This window comes from Corvus cornix, chromosome Z (assembly GCF_000738735.6).
Source record: "Corvus cornix cornix isolate S_Up_H32 chromosome Z, ASM73873v5, whole genome shotgun sequence".
Lineage (NCBI taxonomy): Eukaryota > Metazoa > Chordata > Aves > Passeriformes > Corvidae > Corvus > Corvus cornix.
In genome coordinates this window covers 57,121,225-57,133,636 of record NC_046357.1, presented here as the reverse complement: position 1 = coordinate 57,133,636, position 12,412 = coordinate 57,121,225, and the positions used below count along the sequence as shown (strand labels likewise).

General features: G+C 46.9%; 2 protein-coding genes across 7 annotated transcripts in view; one reads left to right on the top strand and one right to left on the bottom strand.

Annotated features, from left to right (window-relative positions):
- Positions 1-4,366: 4,366 nt before the first annotated feature.
- Positions 4,367-9,193, bottom strand: RPS6 (ribosomal protein S6). Its single transcript, XM_039566731.1, has 6 exons — positions 9,089-9,193; positions 8,201-8,332; positions 7,107-7,317; positions 6,593-6,739; positions 5,310-5,467; positions 4,367-4,538 (listed from the first exon to the last, which is right to left on the bottom strand). Exons 1-6 carry the CDS (start codon positions 9,092-9,094, stop codon positions 4,443-4,445), a joined length of 750 nt encoding a protein of 249 aa, XP_039422665.1. The 5' UTR covers positions 9,095-9,193; the 3' UTR covers positions 4,367-4,442.
- An 87-nt stretch (positions 9,194-9,280) lies between these two features.
- ACER2 (alkaline ceramidase 2) overlaps positions 9,281-12,412 on the top strand; it is a 43,950-nt gene continuing 40,818 nt past the window's right edge. For 3 of the 6 annotated variants that reach the window (XM_039566725.1, XM_039566726.1, XM_039566730.1), the window contains exon 1: positions 9,281-9,816. In XM_039566725.1, coding sequence (XP_039422659.1) covers positions 9,559-9,816 — 258 coding nt within the window. In that variant the 5' untranslated portion in view covers positions 9,281-9,558. Of the gene's footprint in view, positions 9,817-10,347; positions 10,529-12,412 lie in introns of those variants that run through there. The other 3 variants (XM_039566727.1, XM_039566728.1, XM_039566729.1) reach the window with 3 other exon arrangements.

Below are 12,412 nucleotides of genomic sequence, written 5' to 3'. Positions count from 1 at the left end.
ATGATGTGCCTAGCACAGATTGGTATATTGTGGAGAAGATTCATAATAAACCTGTATTTCCAGACCTATTTTTAGATAGGGAGCTGAGGAACAATTAGTGTTTTGGACTTGAATGTCTTGTAAGCATCACACTGACTTTCTTGTTTTCCTCTGACTGCTTTTGTCACTGCTGTCTTTTCAATAATGCTGCTTGCTAAGAATGTTACCCTGTCTTTGCATTTCCTACCCTTCATGTGGCCTGTTGAGGGAGGAGACAGAAAGAGGGAGAATGCTGTGCAAGAGCAAAAACTTCCATTTGAGGAACCACCAAAGAAGCATGAACATCGTATTTGGGTTTGAAGTTATAGAGAGGAGGGAACTGCCACTTCCTGTACCAGAATCTCATAGGAAATTTGAGGGACTGTGATGGTAAAGAAAATAGCAGAAGGTGCTTGCTTAATGAAGCTCTGATCCTTCATGTGTTCAGAGCAACCTTGAGGGGTAGTTCCCTACTAATTAGTGGTAGTTACCCCCCATCGCTGTAGACACAAACTTCTACTATCTAGAAAGAAAAGTAAAGGAAGGGCCAACTGACTTACCAAGCTGGAGAACTGATGGGGTCCACAAGCAATCTGAAAGGTCCTGCCTCCATGTAGGAGTAATCGTATGTGCCAGTGCAGGGTGAAGAGCAGCTAAGCAGGAAAGACATCATGTTCCCAGTGGGGCCCAACCTGACCCTGAGAGAGCAGAGTGCCCTCACAGCAGTGCAAACCAACAGTATCTGGAGGTGAGCTAGGCTGTGCATTGCCAACACGTGGATGGTGATCTTTATCTCCATGCTGGTGAGACATGTCTGGGTCCTATGTCCAAGTCTCAGCCAACTAGGACAAGAGACACTTCAACATCCTCAAATGACTTCAGCTAAGGGCCACAATGGTGACGAAGGGCTTGGAGCACCTGTCACACAAGTGGAAGGCTAAAAAAGCTGGCACAGTTCAGGCTGGAGAAAGCTTAGGGGCATGTGTCTCTATACCTGATGGGGTAGGTGGGAAGTACAGAAGACAGAGACAGACTTAGCTCAGTGGTGCCAAAAGAGGCAATGGGCAAAAACTTAAAATACTGAAGTGGATTTTCCTGTAGTTCAACTGTGAGGTTGTTGAAACACTGGCACATGTTGCCTGGGAGTTTGTGAAATCTGTCCTTTAAAAAATGTTCAGACTTGACCAGTCACTGCCCTGCTTCAGCAGGTGTTTGCATTAGTTTTCTAGGGTTGCCTGGAGGAGACTCAGTGGTTCTATGGAGATGAGTGGCAGACAAAAACTGCTGGGAGTAACAGAGGCTCACTTCACCTAGCTATGAGAGTAGTTCAGAGGGATGTTCTGACATTTTTGTTTAGGTTTCCTCAACATGCTTTCATTTGGCATTTTTTCCTCATTTGTTTTCTGTGCCACACTATCTAAATTCAGACCTGCCAGTTAAAAGTGATTATATGTCAATGCTATGTGTATTCTGTTTCCTTTGGTTGTGAAGAGATGAATTGCAACCTGCCATGTTCTGACCAGGGTCTGTTACTTGCCTTGAAGCTTAAGGTGTCTCTGAGTTTGCAGCCAAGCCTCAGACTTGCAGAAAAACTGTCCTTAAAGAGTAGAAACCCTGCTGAAACATTCAAGGAAAAGCTGCTGTTCCCAGATAGCACTTGGCATTGTGTTTAGTATCACAGGTTTTGAACTGCTGTTAAGGTGTTAAGGGACTTCTGCAGCTGCTGGCTTTGTGGTTTTATTGCAGTTCCTACTGCAGTAAAACTGGAAGTGCACAGGGGCAGAGAGAACCTGCTCCTACTTCATTAGTCTCTTTCAAGTTGGGGATTTGAGTCATCCATGACCTAAAGCCATGGTGAAAGCAGGTGACTGGGAAAACGCTATGAATTTATTAAAGACAAATCGTGCTAGGCTAAATTGGTAACTGCTACAGAAAAATAGCATGTCAAGAGAGAGTACTGCTTAGCTGGACCTTGGCAAAGCAGATGCTATCTCCCACAGCCTCCTCCTATACAAATGTCAAATACAGACTGGATGGGCAGTCTGTGAGATGGGCAGGAATCATCTCACAGGTGATCAGTGTGTTTTACTGAGGCTGGCAGCCTGTCACAAGTGGGGCTCCCTGGGCCCCATGTTGTAACATCTCCATGAATGATCTGGATGATGGGATCAAAAGCACCCTCCCCACGTTTGCTGTGTCACTGAACTGGGTGTTGAGGTGGACACATTGCCAGGGAGAGCCACCTTTCAGAGACACGAACAGGCTGGACCAGATGATCTTTCAAGGTCCCTTCAAGCTAGGACTGTTCTTTGAGTCTGCCAAGTCATGATATGCCTGATTTGCAATTGAAAGCCTAAGACTGCAGAAGGAAGCAGCAGATGAGCCACAAAGGCAGCTCCAGGAAGCAAGTGAGGGAAAAGAGTGCAGAAAGGATTTTTTAAACACTGGTCATTTCTTCATTAGGTCATGTATTTCCTGGCTCTGACAAGGCCACACATCCTCAAAGCTTGACAAAAATAACCAGCACCCCACTGAATTTTTTCACACACTGGGTATGAGTTGCACTGCTTCAGAGGAAGACTTACTAGCAGCCTATACAGCAGGAATAAGCCATACAGAATGGCCTACACGACTTAGTAGTGGTGTAGAATGTTCAGAACCTTCCTGTTCTTGTCCAGGACAACCACCTCAGTGCTTGGTCACCCTGACCAGAGTAAGAACTGTGTACATTTTACTAGGATAAAGAGGCTAGACAGTGTTATTTCCCTTCTGCAGATTGTACAATTCTCAGCATTGTGAATTTATTGAGTGCTACTTGCATACTTACCTACATTTTCTCCATATTAATTTTTGCAGAGACTAATGTGGATTAAAAAGGGGTCTTTTTTTTATTTAGTGAAGCTCAGGTTTAACAGGGCCTATGGATCTTCACTATTAAACTGCAGGCAATGACCATGGCCTCCATAAAAAAAAAATACACTGTAAAATGGTACCCTCTTAGAATTTTATTGGACTAGCCAGCATTATTTAATTCATGCGTAACCACCATTACTAACCCTCTAAACCTTTTCTGATTAGTTAGTTTATTTGTCATTCAAAACCAGCCTCAGTTAAGCTGTGAAAGATAGAGCTCGGGTAACTGCTTTGGCCAAGTCTCTTGGTCCAAGGTTCCACTGCACACAAGTGCTTCATGGCAAATTCTGTCCTTGTCAGATGGGTATCCCATCGTCCTAATACAAACCTAAGTTTAAGGACAGCAGGTTTGATCCTTCTGTCCCCATAATGTATTCCCAGCAGGTCTTGTCTTCTGCAACTTTTTTTTTCAGTCCCAGTTTTTCATCTGATGCATTATAAAATGCCTTCTAGCTAGGTGGGGCCCCAAACTTAGAAGAGTCTTGCCACACAAGGAAGAATAAAAACCTTCCCAACTTCTAAGGTTGTGATGAAGCTTAATGTACTAGAAATAGAAGCACCTATCTCAACAAAAATAAAGTGGATCCCAATTACTATTTTAAGAACTAAGACAATTTATTTGGCTCCAGACCATTCTAACATCCAACACATCTATTTTTAACTTGGAGGTGAATTCCCATTACCCTTACCCAGTACAGACTGAATACATTAAGGCAGATCTGTAATTTTTAATCCTCAATTCAAATTTTCTAGTCAAATCTTTTAAAAGCTGCCTTATTCGTGGCCCAGTACCAATTTCAAGAGCAGAACACTGCAATACCTACAGAATCACAAGTATCTCACATTTGCAGTAACACATACGGATCATAAAGAGCAACACCAGGGCTCCTCACAGGACTACCTGCCACTAAAACTTCTGACTAAGTATCATCCAGATCCTGAACGCTGGCAGACTTGCTGGGTCTGCAGTCACTTCCCTGTGGAGTCTGTTCCAATGAGTGTCTGAACTGCACTTAATTCTGCCAAGAATCAGCTGAAGGTTAAGTTTTACCAATGTTATACTCAGTATCAAAAGTGAGTGACACAATCTTCTCCTATGTAAACACTATCCTGTACTTTGGATTTAAAAAAACCCCATCAAAATACCCACAAATTAACCACTCAACACTACTAAGTGGGTTACATTCTGCCCACTGCACTGCAGAACCATTGCAGAGAATTTTGATGCTGCAGGTAAACCCTGCTTGTAGCAACATCCACACACGTGCACAAGTTCATAATAAAATGGAACTTCTCAATAAAGACACAGTACTACAAGTTCTCAAAATAGAACTGCATCAAGATCAAGGTTTGTGGCTCCAGTTTGGTCTACATGATGCACCTAGTCTGAACTGTTTAAGAGATTGGCAGTAACAACATGAACTACAAAGTCTCATACTGGAAGTTCACCACAAAAGGAGTTTATTGGTAATTAAATGTACAATGTCTTTTTAGTATCACGTACAACGTCTTTACTTCTGACTTGATTCAGACTTGGATGTAGAAGCTCTCAAAGAAGAAAGCCGGCGTCTCTTGGCAATCTGCTCCTGGCGTTTCTCCTTGGCTTCCTGAAAGGCATGGAGTATGGAGATGTTACATATCATCATCTTATCATCAAAAAGAACCAACTAGAGAAAATGCAACTTGAAGGAATAGATTCTGTAAGTCAAAAAAGCAAAATTATTTCCCTTCTTCAGAAGAATTCTGCAAGTATCCAAACCAACAGACCTGTGTCTTTGCCTGGTATGCACCCAAAACTTTAGTTAAGGAAGTGATGTGGAGTTCACAACACAACAAAGGTGCATCTCTCTCAGTTTTTATCTGGAAGTAATGAAACTCAGGAGGCACTGTGCCAAATATTCCAACTGTACCTGCTTACAGTACTGCTTCAGCAGTCACTGCAGTTTTAGGAGCAAGGGCAAACACATGCAAACAAACACCTTCTTGCCAACTTATCCTTTATCAAGATCAACTGCTGAATCCTATTTCTCTGCACAATCACTCAAATGCTTGGGCATCTTGAGTTAAAACAGAATTGATTTGAACTAAAATTGCTACAGCAAAAAATATCCTCAGAGGCTGTAACTGTTAGTTTCCTTGAAAAAAAGCTGTCAAATTAGTGGGCCTGGTTAATTTCTATTGCTCTAGGACTGGCAGAAACAGATAGAAATATTTAAAAAACCTCAACTGACCAGCTATGTTTATACTCACATTTAGGTCCTTATATTCAAAATGAGCTAGTACAGAGCAGCTGTAAGCATACAGTCCTGTTAACCAAATCCCTTGATTCTGGGAGATGAGCTATTTGCCATACAGCTGAGTTGAAACAGCAAACGTACCTTCATCCTCTTGGCCAACAGCTTGGCGTACTCTGCGGCTTCCTCCTTGTTCTTCTGAGTGCGCTGCTTCTTCAGGGCAATACGCCTGCGCTTATGCTGCAGCACTCGAGGAGTCACCAGTCTCTGGATCTTGGGAGCCTTCGTTCTGGGTTTCTTACCTAAAAATCACTACATATCAGCAGAAGTGGCAGAGTACCTTCTGAAGAAGCCACAGGCCTCATCTAGCAAACTCCAGAGTGTTTCATTTACTATTAGCATTATTTAGTGTACCATATATTACAGCAACTACAGAGAGTTCAACATCCTTATAGATTTTGCAGGAAAAATGATCAATTATCACCAGATACAGCATTAACAATACATGGTCTTAATGCTCATGATTTGTTATTAGAAATTAAGTGTAAATTTCTAGCATCGTAACAGGCCTGTCTCTTGTAACTCCCCCTAGACCTAAATTTTCAGTAAGGGTATTCATTATCTACCTTCCAGAATGAGCCATTGTTTCCAGCATTAAAAAGCCATCTACAATTTTACTTAGGTTTGACATTGTTTATCCCAAAAAACAGATCTACAGCCTACTATGAGCAAACAAAACACACTACCACACACACCTGTAAAATGAAATTTTAGTAAGCAATCCTGACAGACTTTAGCAGTCACACAGAACAGTCTGATGTCCAGCAGGATCATACTCTTTAATGGACAAAACCATTCCCCCTATGATGTGTTTTTCTCCCCAACAAACTTCCACAGTACCAAAGTCTTATCATATTATTCTAAAAATCCACCTTTTCTTCCCCAGATCAAAAGCAAAAAAACCCCCAAAATTACACCTTACACTGCAGGAAACTGGTATTAAGCCAAGCAGTACCCTTCCAATACAAGCTCATTTCAGACTGCCATAAGCAAGGGGGAAAAATCTTAGCATCTTCTCTCTACACTGCCTTTTCCCCCATACCATAAAAAAGTTTTAACAACATTCCACCTTGTATTTAACCCTGCAGCAACTACTTTTGGGTTATTCTTAGAAACTAGTAAAAATTACTCCAGATTTTATCAAACATTTAAGAACGAACTGTGACAAAACAGGGCAGAGAGGGGCGAAGGAAACGAGGCAACGAAGAAACTTTATTTTTTTCTACAAGTTACAGCTGACAAAGCTTAAAATAAAGTGAGTGTCAGCTCCTGGATGCACTATTAATCGTGGTGTATTCCCTGCAGTAGGATGAACACCTCGGCAGTAATTACAAGAACCTGAAGAGCTGTACTATTGGAGTTCTTACCCTCTTTGTTCAGAGGCTTCCTCACAACGTACTGACGAACATCGTCCTCCTTGGAGAGGTTGAACAGCTTCCGGATCCTGCTGGCCCTCTTGGGACCAAGACGACGGGGCACAGTTGTGTCAGTCAGCCCAGGAATGTCCTTTTCACCTTTGGGAATGCAAGTTTAAACATGCCATTTACTACATCTACTGAGCACCAGCTTCAGCAGCCAAACACTGAGCTTAAAATATCTAAGAATTCAAGGTAAGGCTATGTAATCTTTGGTATTCACTTGTCAGTAGCACCACCCCAGCTACCCTTGGCTGCTTTAACATGATCAGATTGCTGGCAGCAACAAGAAGTGTTTTAGTGATCAGTTCTAGCAGTACAAGACTGCTTGTGCTCAGAGGCACCGTTAAGACACATTCTGAAACTGGGACTGCCATTTCCATTCCATGCAACTTACCAACCACTGCAAGCAGGCTCCTTCCAGGTGCCTACTTCTACCTATTGCTTGTTTCATCCAGACTCTTACCCTTCTTCACTATGACTAAGTTCAGGACACTCAAGTTTGCATCAACAATGCAGCCGCGCACAGACTTGCGCTTTCTCTCGCCGGTTCTTCTGGGGCGATAGCAGGAGTGGCCCTTGCTGAGGAGAAGGCGGACACGTCCGTGAGTCAGGACACCCTGCTTCATGGGGAAGCCTTGCTTGTCGTTGCCACCGCTTATCCGAACGACATATCCCTAGGAAAGGAGAAATGTTTCTGAGTTACTTGTGTCGTTATTACCTCAAAAAGCAGCAGATACCACAACACACTGCTCGGAACAACAGAGCACTGTGTCCACGATTCTGCAAGAGTCTCTGTTATGGCTAGCACGAACAACTTTAACCAACACCTTTGGAACAATCTGGCCACTTATTTAAGAAACGTGAAAAATACCTCTGTATACCATAATTTACATTTAGTGTGATTCACATCCCTTTGAATTTTTATTGGGAAGTAACACAGTGCAAAATCTTGCACCATTATTGACTAGTTTTTCTGAAATTGTAAGCCTAATTAAGCCTGTTTACTTGACGAACTGGAAATGTGCACAGAACACAGGAGTGTCTAGAGTAGTACATAGGTAAAAAGGAAAAATACAGGTTTTATCATCTTCCCTGTGAAGATGGCAGCAGAAAAGATCATGTTCCTCAAATTCAGCTGCACTGTCCATATTAACACTAACTATTCCAAGCCCATCCACCATGCCAAACATATTTCTCCCCATGTATTAGCAGCAGTTTAAACACAACAAAGTCAATTTTGAACACACTGGAAGTTTTACACTGCAAATTTAACTTGGGCTGAATACCAAGAGACAGCACTGACATGAAGAGCAATAAGCCACTGCAAAAGGGAGCAAGAAACTAAGCAGAAGGCTTTAAAAACCAAAAATCTCCCATTCAGATAAAGTACCAAAACAGGCTAGCCTAATCAGTAAGTTCAGTACATACATAGCAAGAGAAACTTTCAATGTGACTGCCACCATGCAAGCATTACAGCATGAGAAGTGCATACTGGAGACATTTTGCATTTTACGCTCCTCAAATACAACTCTGACAACATTCTTCCGTACTTCCTACCTTCCACTCCTCACCAAGGGAATCAGCCAGCACCTCCGTGGCCATTCGCTTCTCATAAAACGTCCTTAGCTTACGCTCATCGTCCACTTCAATGAGCTTTTGGCAGCCAGTAGCCGGGAAAGAGATGTTGAGCTAGCGAAGAAAAATGCAAACAAGAAAACAGATCTCGTTGAAACTTCTGAGAAAACACTGTAACAAAAAATCAGTACTTACCTGATGGGTTGAGCTTAGCATTTCAAAGCTGAAAATCTCCAACTGCTTACACAAATGCTCACCAGCAAAGCCTATCATTACACCACACTTGGGAGAGCCAAAGCACGGACGCCTATGTTCGGCAACACTAGGCTCTACAACTCGTTCAGTCGCACAGAAAACTGACTTTATCGCAGCCAGAGACCGATCACACTGCGACCAGCAAAAATCTGTGTTATCCTCTTCCTGCAAACCCCTCACAGCACACGCCGCGTGAGAGAGACGCTCAAGTCACTGCAGAAACAGCACCTGCCGTGGGGGATCGCTTGTACTTCCTTGGGGCCGCCGCAGAGCGCAGCGCTGCACGGGCGCCTCCCGCCACTGCCTCAGAACAGCGCACACGGCGCCTCCCTGCCGGGCCCTACTGTCGGCTGCACAGGCCTCTCACTCGCCAAAACCTTCCCGAGCGGCCCACCCGGAAGCCCGGCGGTCCTCCACCCTACGGCAGCACAGTCCCGCCCGAGGGAGCGGGGCCCGCCAACAATCCACTCCCATCCGCCCCGCAGGTGCGCTCCAGCCCCGCCGCCAGGGACCATCGGCCACCAGTGGCGGCTCTGCGGGCAGCGCCGGGGCCATTTACGGCGGGGGAGCTCCAGCCCCCCACCCCGAGCGCGGCTCAGCCCGGCGCGGCCATACCTTCATCCTGCTCACGTCTCGGCGCCGCGGGAAAAGGCCGCACTTCCGCCCGCACTTCTTACATACACCCAGCAATTCTCGCGAGAGCAGCACCGCCCGCGCCCCGCGTGACCGGGGCTGCCCAATGGCGAGCGAGGCTTCCACGGGCGAGGGGCGTGGCCGGGAGGCGCGGGGGGTGTGGCCTCGCGGCGTGCCCGGGCCCGGCCCTCCCGCACGCCCGGGTTCCGGCACTTGTCTCCTGCCTGGGGCAGGCCCGGGTGTGGCTTTGGTTGTCTGAGGTGCCGCTCGCCAGCGAAAAAGCGTTCCTTGGGAACGGGCCGTGGAACGGCACGCAGGGACTCACGGGTCGGGCGGGCCCACTCCGGGGCTGGGAGTAACGGCACGTGTAGGAAGAAGCGCCATCAATACGCGACACGCTGGCTTTCAGGGGAAGGCGCGTTGTTTGCGTGGTATGAGCGGCTCCCGCCGGGATGCGCTTCCCGGTTCCCTGCCTACGCACGGGCGCAGGGGTGTGCGGGGAGCGGCCGCTCCTCTCTGTCACACGGCTGGAGCTGACCCTATGTCCTGTGTCCAGTTCTGGCCTCTGCAGCACGAAAGAGACAAGGAGCTACTGTGGAAGGCCACAAGGAGTCTGGAGCATCTCTCTTACGAGGAGAGACTGCAGGAGCTGGGTCTGTTTAGTCTGGAGAAGACTGAGAGGGGATCTCATCAATAGAAGTATCTCAAAGGTGGGTGCCAAGAGGATGGCGCCAGACTAATTTCAGTGGTTCCCAGTGGCACAGCATAGAGTAATGGCCCTAAACTAAAACACGGGAAGTTTCACCTCTACATGAGGAAGAATTTCTTCACACTGAGGGTGGCAGAGCACTGGAACAGGCTGCCTGGGGAGGTTGCGGAGTCTCCCTCTCTGGAGACATTCAAAACCCACGTGGACGTGTTCCTATGTCACCTACTTTAGGTGACCCTGCCTTGGCAGGGGGTTGGACAGAATGATCTCCAGAGGTCCACTCCAAACCTAACAATTCAATGATTCTGTGTGAGATACCTCTAAGCGTACAAGAGAGGCAGGCGTGCTGCCCACGCCTGTGGAGGACCTGGCTGCTCAAAGCCGCCGGGAACGGGGAACTGGCGGTCCCACCGCCCGGCTGCCCGGCGATGTTCGGGGCAGGCGCAGGAAGCCCAAGCGCTGCGGGCCCCCGAAACCTCTGCCCGTGGAGGGCCGGCCTGGGGCTGCTCCGCCTCTTGCGCGGGCCGCGGAGGGAGGGGCGGGGGCGCGGTCACCGCCCCGTAGCGCCCTAGGGCCGAGCCGGAGTGGTGGCTCGGGGGGCAGCGATGGGCGCGCTGCTGTGGTGGGACCCGCTGCGGGCCGGCAGCTCGGAGGTGGACTGGTGCGAGGACAACTACACCATCGTGCCCGCCATCGCCGAGTTCTACAACACGGTGCGTGGCGGCGGCGGTGCCCGGCGGCGCGGGAGCGGCGGCCGCCTCGGCACCGGGGGCGGTGGGCGGGGGGGCGGGCAGGTCCCGCTGCAGCCCGGGGGCTCCTGCTGCCTGCCAGCTCCGTCTCCTGTGGGGCTTTCATGGGATTGTAGCATGTCCTTCTATAGCTGGCAACTTCTCTTCCTTCTCCAGTCGCTGGCATGCCTGAAATTAGAGGATTTTTACCTAGTTTTTGAGGTATGAAATGGGGAGGTTTACTAGTCATATTGCTACCGGTAAGTAGTGTGCAGCAGGCCTTGTCCTCGTCTTTGTCGAGCCTTGTAGTGGCCAAACACTGAATTTTTGGTGCTAGATTGCCCTGGTCTGGTATCCATTTTCACAAACAGGTGTCAGTGCCTTGATGGGCGTGCAAGGCAGTGATGGGCCAAGATAAAAAAGTACCTTGGTGTCTGGAGGCAAAACTGGATTTCTCTTAAATATGTTTTGCTCCAAGGCAAAGTTTTCACGGACAGTTTGCCGTAATGTTGCAGCATGAAGTCAAGAGTGTATTTTTCAAAGAGGAAGAGATGTCTGTTTAAGAAAGTAACTGAAGAATGGAAAGAGAGGGAAGAGGAATAATGTAATTGTTGCTTCCTTCCAGTTAGTCATGGTTTACCCCTGAGTCTTGTCACACCTTTCTAATACCTTTCAGCTGCTGGAGAGAACTTAAAAAAACACAGCCACAGCAGCAGAGCCAGACTGCACTGTACCACACATCTTGGAAAGGGAGCAATGCTTTTGACATCCTGTTGATGTAAAGAATGTCAGTGACAGATCCCCTAGAGTAAGATAATCCATCAGGCTTTCGGGTAGTTTGCCCTTCCATGAAAAACACGTGTCCAGGAGCAAACCTGCAAATGCTCAGTCTGTTTTCTGTTCTATAGGAGGTGGTGTGTGCACAAATGAGGAGCTGGAGCTTCTGCTTTGTCTCTTTTACACTTTAAAGTGGACAGGTTTTTTCTCCCAAATTCCAGCCTTGTCTGAACTGTCTTTCCCTTTCAAGCTGTGTTGACTGCCAACATAGAGTGGAAGAAAGAAGTAGATATCTGGCTTCCCCCACTGGAGTTTGTATCATGGGAGGTTCTGTACACATCCAACAAATAATTCCATGGTGCACTGTATACATTGCTAACTTGTTTTTTTCTTGTACTTAGCTGCCAAAGTCCTAAAGATGGTGGCCGGTCTGTAACATTGGCGAATTTTGAGGGTGTGTAAGGGAAACTGTCAGCTTTTTTTGTATGTCTGATGTCACTGTGCAAGAACCAAAAACAAAGGGAGGAAAAGGTCAGGAAAAACAAGTTATTGAAGACAGCAAATGTGTTCTGTAGCCAGCTATGCAGGGGGATGGGTATGTGTGTGCTGGTTCTGTCTGGAGTAGAGTGAATTTTCCTCACAGGCACTGGTATGGGGTGATGTTTTGTTCTGGAAAGTGTTGATAACTCAGGCGTGTTTTCATTACTACTAAGCAGAGGTTACTCAGGCCTTTTCTGCTCCTCACCTCATCCAAGCAGCCAGTGGGGTGGGGGTACAAAAGGCTTTTGGAGGGAACACGGCTGGGACAGCTGATTCCAACTGACCCAATGGATTTCCCAGGCCATATGGCGTCATGATCAGCATGTAGAGCTGGAGGAAGGAGAAGGAAGCAGTTGGGACATTTAGGGTGGTGGCATCTGTCTTCCCAAGTCATTGTTACGTGTGATGGGGCCCTGCTTTCCTGGGCATGGAGAACATCTGCCTGTCCATGAGGAATGCTGAAATAATTCCTTGTTTCACTTTGCTTGTGTGAACAGCTATTTTTTTCCCTATTGAACTGTTCTTATCACAACCCTCACAAGTTTTCTCACA

What these genes read in the sequence shown, in the direction of transcription:
- RPS6 (XM_039566731.1), bottom strand. An exon ending in GAAGCCTCTGAACAAAGAGG is followed by an intron (nt 5,468 to 6,592) that starts GTAAGAACTCCA and finishes AGTGATTTTTAG; the next exon opens with GTAAGAAACCCAGAACGAAG. An exon ending in TGTTGGCCAAGAGGATGAAG is followed by an intron (nt 4,539 to 5,309) that starts GTACGTTTGCTG and finishes CATGCCTTTCAG; the next exon opens with GAAGCCAAGGAGAAACGCCA.